This window comes from Pelmatolapia mariae, linkage group LG16_19, assembly GCF_036321145.2.
Source record: "Pelmatolapia mariae isolate MD_Pm_ZW linkage group LG16_19, Pm_UMD_F_2, whole genome shotgun sequence".
Taxonomy (NCBI): Eukaryota; Metazoa; Chordata; class Actinopteri; order Cichliformes; family Cichlidae; genus Pelmatolapia; species Pelmatolapia mariae.
In genome coordinates this window covers 12,176,334-12,194,747 of record NC_086241.1, presented here as the reverse complement: position 1 = coordinate 12,194,747, position 18,414 = coordinate 12,176,334, and the positions used below count along the sequence as shown (strand labels likewise).

The window sequence follows — 18,414 nt, the reverse complement described above, 5'->3', positions numbered from 1 at the left end:
TAGTCTTTCTCAGCTCGTCCACCTGTTCAGACTTGCTCTGCTCTCACATTCAGGAGAGGCAGGGAGTGATTAAGACCACTGTGTGTGTCTGTGCTCATTTGTGTGTTTGCGAGTGTCTATGTCTGTGTGACTAAAGTGACGCCTTCCTGGTTGCAGGGTGAACCCACTCTTTACCACCCACGATGAAAAGAAGAGGGTGTACAGCTTAGGGATACAATAAGAAAGAAGGAGTGTATGTGTGTGTATGTGAGTGTGTCTGTTTGTGACACAGTATTGCAGTTTTTCTTTGTTTTTATGATAGTATCGGGCTGTTAAAATACACTTACGCATTCTGTACAAAGTTTTAAACACTGAAGAAGATTTCAGAGCAGAAAAGCACAGTTAAAATAATGTAATGAGGCATAATGATTTAAAAAAGCACTCTTACTGGAGTCCATGTGTTTGGTAATGAATGGTTTAGAGCTAAACAGATAAAAACTGCAGAAAACTGCATAGCACAGTAAAGGCTATAATAAAGGAGCTGGAAAAGAAGCTTCTACTGCTAACTAGAAAAAGACTGAAATCAAGGGCTTGTTTGTTTGTTTTTTATGCCAGTAATGGGGTTATTTTAAAAATTTCTCTGTGACACAGAGCTCCACTTGCCTTTTATCTACAGAGGCCTCCCATTTCCTAAAGGTGTATTTGTATCTCTATAGCCACGGAGCAATCCAATGCAACTCAGCTGCTAAAACACATGTATGTTGTTGTTATCAAGCCCTGATTCTCAATACCTCACTAGTGCAGCAGCCCACGAGTGCTGGCAGTGAACCAAAATTCATCCTGTCTCTCTCCCTCTCTCTCCCCTCTCGTTATCATACTCACTCCTGTCTTATGCCCAGTGTCTTTCATCTGCTTAATACAATTCTTCACAGCCAATGATTCAGAATTAGAGGGGAACTACAGAGAGAAGTGAACATAAATGATTATTGGATGAAAATCCCCTCAATCCATTTAAGCAGGATCGTCAGGGCTCCCTGTAGGATGCACTGCTGTCAATAATAGACAAAAGCTGGATGCTGTTTAACCAGCACATGTGTCAATTAGGAATGATAACTAGCTTTCTGCTAATATAAGGGGTTAGTCAACTCTCAGAGAAATTACAGAGTCTAACAATTTTGCAAATCATGAACACACATGCACTCCACATGCTTTTCTGCTGCAGTGCACATGCTGTTGTTTTGCATGTTAACGCTCTCTATTAGATACTGTAATGATGCGCTAAAAGGTTATACAAAAAAAGTGTTATTTTTCATGTAATCAGTTAGTACAATAGTGCATTGCACGTAAGGTAAATTATATGTACATTTGTGTTGGGTTTATTTGAATTTTTTTTTTACATTTCCCAAGGAATGAGCGTCTGAAAATGGCAGATTGCTCAGTGCTTTGCAAAATAAGTTACAGTCAGCCTTGTGAGTGATTTCTGTGAGCTTCGTGTGTTTTGTGCTCTGTATTCAATTTTACTGCATAGTGCGCTGCAATTTTTCGTTTTATTCTTAAAATAAATAAATAACTTATTGTTTTTATTACTGCAGTGTAGTTATTTTGCAATTGGATATTGTCCTCTGGGAAATTCTTGCTGTGATGAGCCATGAAAATAAACCTGATTTGTGCTGACCTCACTTCAGCTGCATTTATATTCACATTCCTCCTGCTGGTTTTCTTACAGCTGTTTACTTCTGCACAAATCTAGTTCACCGAAGTTTCACAGACTCCTATATTATCTTCATCTTTATCAGTTCTAATTTCATTGGACTAAACTGAAGGAAGATGAAATCTTGTTTGCTTTTGGTATAAAAATGTAATAAACATTTACTGTGCATATATGTGTGCAGGCGTGTGAGTGTATATGTGTAAATGGGTGGATCTTTACCGTGAACCTATACCATACACCTCTCTCTCAGCCGCCAATGACTTTCCTTCATGCAAAAGTAGGTTAGCTGACACGACAGTTACCATGGCAACCGGCTCTTGCTTCCTCAGTGAAGAGTGGTGCATGTGTGTGTTCTCACTGAAAGACTTCCAGGGGTAATGGCAAGGTCATAGAGTCTGTTGTAGGCAGTTTCAGTAGTACAGTGTGCGCATTCCTCATGGCAAAACACCTTTTTAAATATGTAACAAAAAATACAATGTTCAAGAAGTGTTGTCTACCTGCGATGTGACACATACAAAGTTATTTTTTTATTTTCTGTGGACTCTGACTACTCATAATAATATTGAAACATGATTACATTTACACAGTAACCCTGAGATCAAGTGGAAAGCCTGTATAATTTGTGGTTGTGGTTATTAATATGAATCAGAAGAGGTCAGTGGTTGCATTTTTATTATGTCTTTTAAATATTGCGCACATCTACGGATTTTTTTAAAATAGTGTTTCGCATTTTGTACATTTAAGCCTTATAAAAGGCATGAGAAGTGTGTTTTGGTGGTAAACTGAAGTATCCTAATTCAATATACCAAACAAATTAGGCCTCCGCTGACTTCTGTCTTCTCAGAGCTACAGTGCTATGATTGGAGCTTAGCTGGGTTATAAACAGGGTAGGCATTCTGTGACAGATGCTGTGCTCTTGTGATTCTTTAAAACTGAGATGTCCTACATCAATGCATTTTAAGACTTTGTGGAGACTAAATATATTCCACCAATGATTAGATTTGTTCATCAAGTAGTGGTAGCTGTAAACCTAATTTGTTTAGCATATTTCATAAAGACAGACCCCAAAAAATAAATGAGAAAAAAACATGAAGTGAATAAATAACAATCACATATCATTCATACCATGTATTATTAAAAGGAGAAAAAATGATCAGAGCTGTCAATTTTTTTTGCATCTTTGTCACATGCTTCAAATGATCAAACACATTTTAATATTAGACAAAGATAAACGGATTAAATACAAAATGCAGTTTTTCAATGATGATTTCATTTATTAAGGGGAAAAGGTTATCCAAACCTACCTGGCCCTGTGTGAAAATGTATTTGCCTGCTAAAACATAACCGGTTGTGCCAGCAAGAAGTGCACTCAAGCATTTGCGAAAACTGACAATGAGTCTTTCACATCACTGTGGAGGAATTTTGGCTCACTCTTCTTTTCAGAATTGTTTTAATTCAGCCACATTGGAGGGTTTTCAAGCATGAATGGCCTGTTTAAGGACACGCCAAAGCAACACAATTGGATCTTAGTCTGGACTTTGACTAGGCCGATCCAAAACTCATTCAAAAGATTTGTTTTTTGAGTGGACTTGTTGGTGTGTTTTGTACCATTGTCCTGCTGAATAACTTGAGCTTCAGGGCATTAACTGAATTGGTAGAGAGCAGCATTCGTGGTTCCATCAATTACGCCAAGTCATCCAGGTCCTGAAGCAGCAAAGCAGCTCCAGACCATCAAACTACCACCATGTTTGACCCTCGGTATGATGCTCTGTAAGTTTTATGTCAGATGTGACAGAACTTAAACCTTACAAAAAGTTGAACTTTTGTCTCATCAGTCCACAAACTCTTACAAATTGTTTAGCAAATGTGAGATGAGCCTTTTTGTTCTTTTTAGTCAGCACTAGTTTTCACCTCAGGACTCTCCCATGAATGACCCAGTCTCTTTGCTATTGGTGAATCATTAACACTGACCTTAACTGAGACAAGTGAGGCCTGAGGTTCTTCAGATCTTGTTGTTGAATTTGTTGTGATCTGGATGAGTCATCAGTGCACCACTCTTGGAGTAATTTGGGCAGACTGGCCACTACTGGAAAGATTCACCATTTGTGGATAATGGTTTTTACTGTCGTTTACTAGAGAACCAAAACCTTAGAAATGGCTTTGTAACCCTGGATTGAAAGATGTAAATGACTTTCTTCTTCATCTGTTCTTGAGTTTCTCTAGATCATGTCATGATGTGTTGCTTTCTGAGATCTTTTTTAAATACTTTTTCACATAATGTCAGGAAGATTTGTGTTTTTCAAATACATCCTGTTGAACTACATAGTTCAAATTTAGCAGGCGGAAATAAGGATATTTTCTTGATTTGAATGCAGACCAGAGGAGCCATTAGAGCATGATAACTAAGGCTTCATCCATTTGAAACCTTGCTTTTCATTATAAGATGCACTACATTTTCCGCATATAAGATGTATTACATAAATTGCATGCCATATTTAGAAAATTACATAGCAAAGAAAAAATCCTTTATCTCATGACATCTGCTTCTGTTTCTTTTCGTTGCATTATGGTTCATCTGTCCCAGCTTGTCTCATTAAAGCATCTCTTTCATCATCTATGTCATATTATCTAAACTAAAGTGTGCTCCACCATCTACCGCAGTAAATACAGGTTTTGCTTAATATGTGTTTTTGTCCGGTGTGTGACAGAGCAGCCATCGTTCTCTCAGCAGAACTCATCACTTTTCTTGTTATCCCCTCCTCATCCTCTCTTTATCCCCTCCTCTCATCTAATCTCTTCTCCTCTCATCCTCCGTTTCAGTCAGGAAGCCCTGGACAGACATCAATGAGGCTCCAAAAGAGGAGCGAGGATGACAGAAAAAGAGAGAGAAAGAGAGAAGAGGATGGAGAAGGAAGAAGACGATGAAAAGAGGGCAAAGAAAGTGGGAAAAAAACAGAAAGTGACCAAATAAAAGAAAAACAAAAAAGACATGAAAGACGAAGGCAGAGACAGATAGACGGACACCGAGATGAAGAGTAAGTAATTACAGGCCTCCCAGTGTTTTCAAAGCCCCTCTTTTATCTCATTCTTCCTGTGGCTGAGAAAAGGAGAAGGAGCGGAAAGGAAGAGGAGGAGGAGGAGAAGAAGACTAAAGTCGAAGCTTTATTCCAACTCAGACATCAGGCACCAGTTAGCTACATCACAGACACACTCAACCTATGTCTTGTGTATGCGTGTGTGTGTATGTGTGTGTGTGTTTGTGGCGGTGGGGTATTTGCAGGGTGTTTATATTAAGAAGTTTAATTGTATATTTCAGTCTTAATGTGCAACTTTTGTTTATCCATCTACAGTAGCAATATTGTGGTTATCATTTATTGTTTAATGTGTCGTTTGATGTTCTGTTGTTATTCCTTCACTGTGTAGCCTTCTTGTTTCAGCTGCTCTCTTTAGGGTTCACCACAGCGGATCATCTACCTCCATCTCACCCTATCCTGAGCATCCTCTTCTGTCACACCAATCCCCTCCGTGTCCTCCATTACTACATCCATGAACCTTCTCTCAGGTCTTCCTCTTTTTCTTCTGCCTCGGCAGCTCCATCTTCTACATCTTTCAACGTCCGGTCTATCCACGATCCTTCCTCAGCACATCTTCAAACCATCTCAGTCTTCCCTCTTTAACTTTGTCTCCAAATCTGATCTCTCGCTCAGATGTACTCATTTCTAATCGTGTCCATCTTGGTGACTTTGAATGAAAATATTAGCATGTTCAACTTTGCCACTTCAAAATAAAAACATAAATAAACAACTTGCATCATCTCACACCATGCCAAGTGAAGTGAAATGAAGTAGCTGAGGTCACGGGGTGGATGTGGTAGTTGTGGTGACATTTTTATGAATTATTAAATGTACACAAAGTGACCTTTAGTGACCTTATTCTGTTACTAATTAGACTTTCAGTACTTTCATGTAAGTGCAAACTATAACTGAGCTTCTTGTTTCCCTCATGACAACCATAGACTTGTTTAAGACTACATTCATGCCACTGTGGTCTTATGAACGCTAGATGGCAGAGTCGAGTTGTAGCCTTTAGCACATTAATTGCCCCGACTGAAAAACATAGTCTACCTGGGCCACGTTAATCCGTTTCTTATCCAGGGCGGGGAGAAAACTTCTCCCTTTTTTTATCAAGGAGGAGCCTGGAGACGCACCGACAAGCAGCGGCGCAGAGGCTGGGGCACAATTTGACTTTGCGGAGTAAAAACTCTTAAACAGTGAGTCAGTCCCTCGGCGATGCTCACCCGGCTCCACGCTCGAGATTGATCACCAATTACCGGGACTGATCATCGGGCAGCTTAGCCGGTAGCGCAGGGGAGAAACCAAACCAGTGCGCCCCGCTCCTGAGCTCCAGGTAAGAAGTGTGATCAGCTCCGCTCTCAGGAATGCAAGGACGGATTGCTGCAACACTCGGGGAAATTCCTGAGCAGCACTTTTTTATGCCAAGCAGACATGTGCTTCACTGTAATTTTCACTCAAAGGGGAAATGCACGAATTGTTGCTTTTATTTTGTTTTATGGGAAATGATAAAGAATCAGTGGACCATGGCTTATGGTCCACTGATTCAGAAGTGACTTAAAACAACAGCGCACAAAAAAATCTTTCTGCTTTCATATAAACACTTGACAGGATGACTTTGGTGCAAGGCATAATTATCTAGTAATATATAGTTTTGTTTATAGTGAACACGGCTGAATGGAAACATGTTCAATGTTATGATTTGCAGGAATGACAGCTTCAAGAAATACATTTTTTTAACAGTGAGTGTGTGACAAGCATATAGCTAGATGATTGTGGAGCATGTTAAAGGTGTGCGTGTTGATGCAAAGGTTTTAGCCTAAGGTGGTAGAAAAATTAGATTGTTTTTCCATTTCTCACATTTTTCACATTTCCGACCTCAGTTGGTTCGTGATGAATGGTTGATAATGAATTGGATTAAGTACTGTGCTGATTACTTTGATTTGAAAAACGGATAGCGATTTCTATTATTAATTTCGTCTCAGTGAATCATTTTAGAGCTTCTATGAATAACAAGCCACGTCATACTTACAGTGCTCGGTGTTATTTTTCCTGTGACACTTGAGGTAGTGCGCGTTTGTGACCTCGCACACCTTTCTCCTCTGTCTGCGTAATTGTTTTTCTGGTGCCGCCTGACTGTCCCGGGCCCCGGGCCCCCCAGGGGAAGTCCTGCCCGCAGACAGGCAGCTCGGCCCGGCTGGGGACATGCCGGGTCCTGCCGAGCCTCTGAAGTCTGCTGGCTGGCTTTGAACTGAAGCTGCTGGAGGTGGAAATCAATCCGTCTCGATCCCCCCCTCTCTCTCTGTCTCTGTGTCTCTTGCCCTGACTCTCTCTTCCCCTCACTCTCACTCTCTCTCTCTCTTTCCCCTGCAGCCCCCGGTGCAGACATCTCTTCTGCCACTGAATCTTTCATGTTCACAGGTAGAAAGGCAAAGGATACACAGAGAAGAAACAGGAGGGATTGTAACTCATCTTCAAAAGAAGTTAATATGGTTTCTGAGGATTAAAGGGATGAAGGTAGAAAAACTAACAAAGCCAGCGCCTGTAGTCATGATCATCCTATACTAGGCTGAAGTGAATGGAAAATTTGTTTACTTACTCGCTTTTTTGGCGTGATATCATTGCAAGTGTTTTTCTTGTGAAAGTTTAATGTTGAAATTTATGCTAGATGTCACAGCTGATTCCAATAGAGGAAGCATAACCATTTCCCCCCATGGAGAAATTTATAGAGCTCAGGAGGCCTTCTGGGGTTGAATGTTTCGTAAATGCTTCACACATCTAAGAGGAAACTCAACTAAAACACGTCATTCGGAGTTTACTTATGGTAGTGAAGTTATTTCAGCTCATTATTTTAGTTAGCGGGACAATTTATGATACAGCTGTTTGGTGGAGTCTTGCAGCCAAACTTACAGCACCGGGAACATGTGTAAGAGTTACAGTGACCCTGTGCATTTTGCATAATATGCAATATATTGTTTATAGCTTTATATGAAGAACATAAAAATCTAGGTCCCATTTATCCACAAATTAATACTTCCATTTATTTAGGAGGCATTTATTGCTTTTAGAGCTGAAAAAGTAGGCTAGATAAAAAATTTTTACTATTACTTTTCTGCATTAGTTTTGCATTAGTTGTAAAATAAACGTGTCAGTTCATCAGCTTTCAAACCTTTTAAAATATATTCCATTAGTAGAATAAATTATTTGATTTTAAGCTTTAGCTTAGTTTTACCCTTGTAAAATAAAAAGGTTAGCTCTGTGAATGTGCACACACAAAAACATTATAGCATCAAAGTAAATTTAAAGTACAAAAAATAAAAATCCAAGTAATATTTTTATTTTTAAAAATACATTTAAGTCTGCAGAGATTCTTAAAAGCACATACACAAATAAATGATTGTGTATTGTGTAAAGAGATACATCAAATATTAAATGCCACCTAAATTAAATCCTATGATCCTAAAATATGAGAATTATTTTGTAATTTTACAGACAAAATTAGAACATAAGTCCAATGGCCTTTATGATACTCTTGTGATAAAGAGTGAAGTGAAAAACTGACCCTCCCAAACTCTTGGGTGGGCCATTAATTACTCATTATGGGTCAACAGCTTAAAACAGGGCAGTGGCTCTTCTTTTCTGCGCTCCGTCATGGGCTTCCAGGAGGTCCCAAACAAAATGAGAGGTAGCAGCTCCACTTCATTGTATTTTATCTTTGCAATAATACTTTGCAATAATCCCAGCAAAGGAACATAGAGGCAAGAAAGCTTTTCTAATCATAGGTTTCATTCTCACCGCTATTATTTCCCCATGCACAGTGAAGACAGTTCAACAAACCAATACTAAATCCTCTCCGTGTAGACCCCAGAGAGGGACGTTTTAATCAAATTGGGGTTTGTGGTCTAATTTGTGTCTACTTACAATTCCTCCTGTGTATGGGTAACCTACTACATCAATGTCCTTCATGTAGAGTCTGTGGAGAGAGCGATCTGGCACTTTGTGTCTTACATTATGGAAAAATGCTGAGAGTGGTTTTAGAAATCAAAGTTCGGATAAACACATGCAAGAACGTTTGTGCCTTAAGATGAAGTTAAAATAGGTTGTCCTTTGCTGGTTGGCAATTAGAGGAATTCATGGGCATTGAGGATGCTTTCATCTCCAAATCTAGTGTTTCTCATTTGGTTGGACATTTTGCAGGTGGAGAGTCTGTGTGGGACCGTGTCATCAGTGCACTAAGTTGGGCACCTGTGCAGCTGAACATATGAGCTGTAAGATCTATGATAGCATGAGCCCTCCTTGGGCTGTTAGTGATGGCAGATGAAGGCATAAAGTGTCCTTTTGATGGTTTGCAAATACCTCGATGTAACTCTTTAAATTCCCAAATTTGGAGTTTTGGGTTGATTGACTAGGAATTTAGCTTTGAAGATTTCCCTTCTCTCACAACCACATCCATCCATCATGACAAGCTTCGGCTCAAAAGACTTAAATTATCCCTCAATTTCAACCGCTTGAAAAATCTGATTTGTATTGAAAGCTTTTAGAAGGCACACCTATATGGTTCCTTTTTTAAAATTGTAGAAGTAGCAATGAACAGTGCAGATTGATTCTACTTTGAGCCAGAGTTTTAAAATGCACTCGCTCTGTTGACTATGAGTGTGGCTAAATTCTTGCTAATCACATCAAATGAGTCATTGCTGTTACTGAAAAGCTTGTCCGCTGTTGATTTGAGCTTGATTTGATCATTAAACACTCTTTAACATTCTTTGTTACAGCACAGTGTCTTCTAGGAGCAAAAAGGCCAGTGAAACCTTTTTTAAGGGGCACACCCCAAAAACATATTTATGCTAATTTTTGAAAGTTGTTTTTTTTTTTTACTGTAGGTGTATTGACATACAGAGGAATTTCAGGTAGAAGATTAAGCTTCCCACCTACAGTCAATGCAAAATAAACAGAGACAGACGTGGAGACAGGGAGAGAGATGTTATGCACCGGCAGAGCTAAAGAGAGAACAAGGGATCAAGGAGTGGAGACGATGAAAGACAGATCACCGGCAGGCAGAGAATCAAAGAGCACGGTGACTGACTTGAACTGCGATAGGTGTGTGCTGCATGTGTGTGTGTGTGTGTGTGTGTAGGCATTTGCGACTTCTTTTCATGTGCCCTAAGAGTTTGTTTTTCCTGCGCACTGAGTGGGAAGCTGACAGTAAGTCTGTAATTAAACCAATCAAAAGATGAAGAGACATGAAGAAACATCACACATGTATGCACACACACACACACACACGCATGCACATAAACATACATTTCGCTTTGTGCGTTCAAATTATTGAAAGTGTGTTTCTGTTCTGCTTAAAAAATATGGACATTATTCAGCATCAAGGACTCAAGTCTGTCTTCGAGCTGGCTCTCATTATCACGTCTCTTAGTGGCACATGTTTACATGAATCACGGTTCTCTAGATGACATCTGAGTCACTGCACTTGCTGCGTGTCCATGTTACAGTAGAATTGCACTCTGATTTGTTGGTGGAAATTCAAGTTGCAGCAAAGCATGTTTTGACGCTCCTGTGAAAACGCAGCTCGAATTGATAAAAGCACGGATGATGCCGTTGGGTGGGATTGGAGTAAATGGATATTTAGTGAGGAGGCAAGAGCCAGCTGTTGTCTGAGGTTTGGGTATGTCTCCAGAGTTGGAAATCCCTTTAATCAGCGTTTATTTTCACATCAAACTTAAGACAGTAATCATGTTGCAAATCAGATGTATTTATTTCCGGCTCATTTAGTTCCCCAATAGTGAGGCTTGATGGCTACTTCATTCAGTGAGTTTGACTTTCTCAAGGACTTGTCAAGACTTTTAAACTTTAACTTTTTTTTAAAGACTAGTACAAGAAGTCAGTGAGATCCATTAATAGAAGTTTTGATTGAGTTTTTGATGGCCTGACTCAGCTGAAGGTGAAAGCGGTTGGTCTAATTTGAGTGACAGGCCTGCTGCTGCCACCACCCCTTTATTTACTTTCCAGCTGCCTGCAAATCATTCAAAGGAGACAAAATGCCAGCAGCACATTCCTTCTTCATAATTCACTTGAGAAAAGAAAGACAGTTGGTGCATTTATGATTACTGAGGATACCTAAATATGAAATGACAGCAAAATGGCCTCATTTTTAAACACATAGTTGGATTAATTTTGAAAGCTGCACATTGTTTAGGAGTAAAGTGTGATTTTATGCTTTTCGAGCAGGTTGTTAAGTGCAGGTAGCTGATTATGGCCACTGTTCAGTTAATGACATGGTGTTACACTGAATAGAATAGTTTATTTCTTTTTTTCCCTGATAATTATAGGCTCGTGCAGTATGGGTTTTATGCTTATAATCTCGTTTTAATCTCTTTATAATTTGAGGTTGCAATGTGAAATTTTACTTTATTCTACTGCGTTTCAGTGATTTATCCTCTTGAGTGTAAAACCTGTCACAAAACATAACAACGCATATATAAAAAGACGTACAATCGTCCAGTTTCGGTGAAAATAAAAATCTGTGCTATGTAAGTCTTGTTAAAGTAGGTTGTTTATCGGAGATGGTGGAGGTTTAAATGACAGACTACAGAAACTTGATAGTGGGGAAATCCACAAAATGTGTGGTTTTCTGCTTTCTGTTTTATCTAGAAACCCACTCCACTGAAGTTTTATTACCTATAAGAAAACCGATAATTGACTTGCATAATATCCCAACACTATAGTTTACATTTTAACTGATCACAACTAATTGTCGGTTGGTAATTGGTATAAAGTTGTATACAGTCTGTTGTGATTCAGGGCTAATGTAGTGGGAATGCATTAAAACTATAAACTTCCTTAACATGTTAGAAAATGCACTAGAAATAAAATGTTGTAATAGCTGGAATCTTCTATAGAAAGACATCAAGTGAAGACATCTTGTGTTCTGACAGAGGCTTAAAGATGGTGATGCTGAAATACAGCTGTTGATAGGTCTGCAAGAACACAGATGGCTTTGAGGTGTTGTGCTTCCTGGATGCACATGCAGACAAACAAGGTAGTTTAAGGCAGTCAGACTGTGTTACATGTGTTTGAAATTGTGCCTGGATTTGGCAGGTTGAGCCCCACTCTGTTAAGCGATCAAATCATTTGCCTGTTTAGGGATAGAGCTCCTCCAGAGAACGCTGATTAACTTTGGAACTTTGTTTATGACCTGGTTGGATTGTGTAGGAATGTGTTTATGGCAGCGTTTGGCAGGTTTATTGGTTAAAAAGACCAACATTGCTTGCTTTTTTTTTTAATAGATGTTCAAATTGAAGTATAATTCTCCTCAGGTATACTGGATATGCTATATTAGATAGTTTGATTTCTTTTTTAATATGAGGAATGCATTAGTACTAATTGTGGTTTTCTTGCAAAACTTTCATTGTTTCTAAATTTGCATTTTTATGACACTAAGAATTAATTTTGGCATCACTTAAACATTATATAAAGTATATGACTATTAGGTATTTAGTTTTAACATGTACTTTCATCGGTATAACAAGAAGTTACATCGTGTTTAAGGATCATTAAAAATGTCATTAAGACAGGAAAAGGGGTTGGTTAAATGAAAAAGTGGGAGGAAGAGTGAAAGAACGATCTAAATGGGAAACAGATTTTTCCTTTTAGAAAAACCAAGAAATCCCAAGATGAAAAAAGGCTGGACCCTCCTGCTGATTTGATTGTCATCAGAAATTAAGTGCTTTTCAAGAGACCACAAACCATCCTCTTACCAAATTCTTCATTTTCTACATTGGTTAGCTTGTTGGCTTTGTTCCCTGGCCACTGATTGGCCTAATACTTCATGGGGCAGGAAGTCAGGGTAATAAATATCCTTTACAGGGTTAAACACTGTTGCTGAAAAGCCATTTTCCACACAATCCATCTGTAACATTACTTAATGATACAGACGTAGGAGAGCACAGAAGGAAGGAGTGAAATAGATGTGGCATATTTCCCAGAAAAAGCTTAATGAAAGGAATTAAATCAGTGACACAGAGGAGAAAGAGGCCAGCATCAGGAACGAGCAATGTTTAAGATGATTACCATCATCACTGGGTTCACTAAAGATCATAGTAAAACACTGGTTGACCACTGGTGAGAACAAATTACATATAGTGTGACAATCAGACAATCTTTATGGCCTATAACAGATCTAAAAACAGGTGTACAAACGGTGGACTACCTACATGCTAACTAACCATCAGCATCTTTTACTTTGAAACTCAGTGGTCTGTTTCGAGTCTGGGTTGCAATTTTGAAAGTTAAACCACTTAGTGAGCTTTATTTGCAGACAAGTTGTTATCTTCCAAGCAAAATACAGGGGACTCTGGCAGTCTGCGAACAAATAAAGCAATCACAATGAGGTCTTCAGTGCAGCACCAAATACCTCTTGGTGACCGGTTTCACCAAGCAACTTCCAGCTACCACTTGGGAAATGCTGATGTTTTACAAACAACCAGTGGTTGCCAGGTGGTCACCAGCAGGTCTCTTGGCCTGGGTGATTGGGACTCAAGATGCTTGAAACGTCAGTTTTCCAAGGACCCTTGTGAAGTTAGCCACAGTCTTTCATCTTACTTTCTGCTTTCTCCTTACTTAATCTCAGGCTTACTCCATAATGCTAACATTGACTCTCTTTGGGGCTTTGCTGTAGGACTCTTGTAGTTTTTCTATGGATGCATTTTTGTAGATGCTGAAGAGTGAATTTAGGACCGGTCAGACAATCCTCTCATAGTACTACATAATGAAAAACTTTAGCACTATGTTTTAGATGTATGTAGCATTTTATATACTAATATAATAATCCCCTGACTAAATGATCTCATTGGAATTAACATCTAAAGAACTAGACAGCTACATGGATAGGTAAAGTTGGATTGAAATTACATATGTGAGAATTTCCACTTTTAAGAAAGTCTGTATAAGCAAACAAGATGCGTTGAAGAGCACAAATACACCTGGGATCATTTTCAAGTTTTCTCTTCATTCTGTTTAGTTTATTTTGACAAAACCTGATCACAAAAACAACTTATTAGAAAATTGTCTTGGTTCAAGTTAAAATACGCCTTTTTACAATTTCACACACATGCTACAGGACTCGATTTTCTGACTAACTTAAGTTAATAAATTAACAGTTTGCACACACAGCCTGTCTGCTCGCGTTCTCAGGGTGGACATCCTCACGTAAACACTGGACAAAGTACTCTGAACCACATTTGTGGTCATTTCCGCTCCAGTAAGTGTAGCATGACCTCACACAAAAACACACAGAATCACTTGCATAGCTTCCAACAGCTATGGTATCACGACTTGTAATTAGTCCACTATACAACTCATACAATAAAGTGTCTTATTAAAGATCAGTTCTTATTTGTACGTACAAATTTCAGTCCTCAGATTAAACAGACTGCGACTGTCTGTTCAGTCCAAATAGTGATTGTTGACATGATAGATAGAATTAGTCCATTTCCCATAAAAAGTAGATCTTATAAACTAATCATTGGACTTACACACACTTACACACTTGACAGCCTTTAGTGTTTTCTTTGTAGATATATAATTTACTTATGCATTAAAATCTAAAGCATTACTGCAAAAATTCAAGCACATTGAGCACATTAAGCCACATCTATGAGTGGTACATTGCTTCACTTGCACAAAAAAGAGGACAAGTGGAATTAGCAAGAAAGACGTGGAGCCTATCTACTTAGTCCTTGTATGATGTAATCTATGGGAATTTCCAAAGACCAACATCTCCTTTCACCTGCAGGATGTAAACATCACCGTAATGACTTTAAGTAAGTCTATCACATTTAGCTGACACATTTTGTTGCAATCCATATCAATACAGACTTTAACCCGCTTTGAAGTTCTGCTCTGGATCCTTAGCAACATTACAGCATTATACTTGTCACTGTAGGCCAAACAGCTTTGGCAAAAGATGCCTTCTTTAGGTCTTGCTGATTAGCGTTACATGCGTTTAAGGTTAATGCATTTGAAATTGTGCATTTTTGAAATGAAGCGAGATAAATTGCCGCCCCCTCGCTTTGTGGTATTGCACATTTAATTTCTTCCGCTAACAAAAACAGCAATCAGATGCAACCAAATGAAAAGCAGACATGAAGACAGAGCTAATGAAGCCAGGGAGGCACCAAAAGGCTTCTAGAAAATGTTTACTACTGTAAAAATGTACTACAGATGAACAATGCTGGACTGTGATTCATACACAGTACATTTGCTGTGTAACTAAGAGCAGCTTACACTCTTACTTAGTAATGACACAGCTAAAGACAGAAAGGTTATTTATCTGCGATTTTAGGATCGTTAGAAGATTAATACCCTTGGGGGGTTAAAGGCTTGGGCTTACTTTCATCTTAGACCTGCCCCAACAGAGAAAGCTGAGGTTAAAGAGACAGCGTGCGGGTTGAAAGAGGTAAAGCAGACTGTCAGAAGACACCAAGAGTCTTCAAACACTGCCGTGTTGGAGTTATGTGTGTGTGTTGTGCATGGGTTTATGTGTGTATCACTTTAACCCCATAATGAGAAGCCTTGAGGGGGTCCATAGCCATTTGGCAGATCTTAATTTCCTGATTTAAAAAAAAACAAAAACTGTCTCCCCTTTTATCTCCTTTTCAGCAGTGACACACACACACACACACACACACACACACACACACACACACACACACACACACACACACACACACACACACACACACACACACACCGGTTGTGGTCTTACCACAAGTACTTGCGCAATTAAGCCTGTTTTGCCCTTAAAAGCGAATTGTGTGCATTTATAGCCCGCGTATATGTGTGTTCATGTGCGTGTGTGCATGTGCGTGTATGTGGATGCTGTAATTAAGCAAGATCAAACCTCTGGGTTTGTAGAATTAGCCATCGTTGAAGATCAGAAGGTTTTTAGTCAAGTGTGAGACAGGAAAGAATGAATTTAGAGGTTTGGAGCCAGGCAGCAGACAGATTGTGACCTCAGATAATTGTGGTCTCTTCCTTTTTTTGTCTCACAGACACACTGACACATACACAAAAATACTTTGATACTCTCGACAAGTTCAGATGGATTTAAAGTTCAGCCGTCAGTGTGCGAAACTGAACTGATCTGACCTGGGGCCACACCGGTTAAAACGGTAAAACATGTTTTTATCAAAGTGTCAGTGCATGTGTTTGCTGGTTTTCTGATTTAGGCAGCTAAAACTACTGGTACATGTCAGGGAGTCATTGCCTTGATGGATGATGAAAGCCAGTCCTGCTACAAGACAGCACTGTTGTTAATTTCCATGAATGCATCTTGATGACTGTTAAACTGATCCATACTTAAAAAGATATCATAGAACAATATGACATTGATTTTAATGAGCGATTTTAATGTGGTCACGTACTTTTCTGTATAATGTTCTTTTGATAGCTGATGACCATATAATCAGGATTCAAACATGCGGGGATTTTTGTGGATTCTTCAAACAAAAATGTTATTTAATTTTATATTGCAGGAAGAAAAAACATGTTACCTGTACTGAGCCACAGATACACCAAAAATTGTGACTTGAAAGTGCAAAAAAAATCTGTTAGTTTGCATAATGTGTCATCCAGTATTTAGTATGTGTCATGGCCCATTATAAACAGGCGGAAAAAATGACTGCATCTATTATCTGATGCCTGTTATCCAGCAGGATAACACACTATGTCACAAAGCTGAAATCATCTCAGTCTGACAACAAGTTCACTGTACTCAAATTTGTGACAAAACGTCAGCAGCTAAGTGATGCTATCAGGTCAGTATGGACCAAAATCTCTGGGGAATGTTTCCAGCACCTTGTTGAATCTATGCCATGACGGACTAGCAAGGTAGAAATAATAATAATAATAATTAGAACGCATCCCAGCCAGCTGAGTTACTCGGAGACATATGTATTTATTTCCCTGTTGACAGTGATAAACTCATGACTTAATAATAATTTAGTAATTTAATGTTACAAGCAAAATATATCAGTAAATAGTATTTAAACATAGACACAGACAGCCACACACACACACGCACACAGAAATGCTGTATACTCAGTGCAGGACAAACATACAGTGACTAAAATCAGAGACACTTTCTTGGAAACGCTTGCATTTCCAAGAAATAAACAAGCAATCAAACAATACCACACAGCAGATTAATTTCTGGCACATTAAGGGGAATACACACATGTTTTATGAAGTGCTGCTATCAACAACCTTATATCCAAACACAGATGTCATTTCACAAAAACCAAACTAAACAAGCTTTCTCTTCCTCCGTGATTTTATAGCTTTCCCGACCTTTGCAACCTCTTCGTTTTCTCGTCAGCTTGTCATTAAACCGTTTAGCAGTGAGGTAAAGAATATTTTAGCGTGTTTGCAGAAACAAACACAAAATGTAAAATTGCTGTTTACCTAATGTCAACTTAATTATCGGAGTAGCTGTGGAAGTATGATTTGAAAATGCATCCTAGGCATTTTATTTTAAGTGTTTTCCTTCTCCTTTAACCAGTGCTTAGCAGAACTATAAACTGAATTAGAAACATTAAATTGATTTATTACCTACTGATCGACTATATTACTCTGGGGATTTACACCCTACTGCAAGCCAACTTCTTCCACCCTGATGCAATACCAGGTTAGCATTAAATATTAGTTGCACTATTAAGTGGCAGCCATCAGTGTGAAACTAGGCTTGAAAGATGTTTTTACTCGCGTTTCAACTGAGGTTGAGGTTTGGAGAAAATTTCTAACCCAACGTGACAGAGACATAACAAAGAAATAGGCGTATAATTAAATGTTGTTAAGTGATATCACCAACCTTTATTGAAGCAGAGGTTAGCCAACGGTGATGTGTGCTTGTAGTTATGAGTCAGAAGAATGCCATGGGCTGTTCTGTTGCTTTTACTTGCTCTTGGTGTGACGTGCTATCAGCATGAGAGTGAAGTCATTTGGGCCACACCGACACGTACACACACACACAGACACACAATATCCCCACTGACAGCACTGCTGTCGGCAGGATGCTGAGATTCATAACAATGCTGTTTTATGATTGAAGTTTTGTGCAGGAGTCTGAATGCTGGAATGTTTGCATGAATATAATTCGAATGAACAACCTGTCTTTCTCTCAGCTCTCCCAGGAAGAACACACAAAAATGTCAGAAAGGAGGGAGAAGAAGTCGATCTTTCTGTCCTCGTTATTAGTAAGTTTTCCTCTCCTGCCTCATATCCGCTCATTTTACCTTATATTTGATAAAATCTTCTCCCTTGCATATCTTCATACATCACTTACTCCCCCTCTCCACCCCTTCTCTTTGTCTGTTTGCATTCCTCTGCTCTTCTCTTTACTTTTTTCTTCTTTTCACGCCCTCTCTAAAATCATAAAGCAGTAGCTTTAATTTAAATTTGTCATCGTGTTTTTGATGCTGACCCCTCAGAAACCCATATTGGTCCAGCAGTATGGCTCACAGCCATAATAAACTCCACATTTGGCACAGGAAAAAAACAGACTTTGTGGTACTATGTGCCAGCAGCTTGCATAATTCTTCAGCACTTGTACCAATTAGTGAACCTTGGAGTTTTTATAGAACAGAT

The 18,414-nt window shown here is 38.9% G+C and overlaps 1 protein-coding gene across 1 annotated transcript in view; it reads left to right on the top strand.

Moving 5' to 3' along the window:
* Positions 1-18,414, top strand: part of edar (ectodysplasin A receptor) — a 40,455-nt gene that overhangs the window by 1,690 nt on the left and 20,351 nt on the right. Inside the window, exons 2-3 of the mRNA XM_063498774.1 lie at positions 4,511-4,725; positions 17,952-18,023. Of these exons, the coding sequence (XP_063354844.1) occupies positions 17,976-18,023 (48 nt within the window). The 5' untranslated portion in view covers positions 4,511-4,725; positions 17,952-17,975. The remainder of the gene's footprint in view (positions 1-4,510; positions 4,726-17,951; positions 18,024-18,414) is intronic.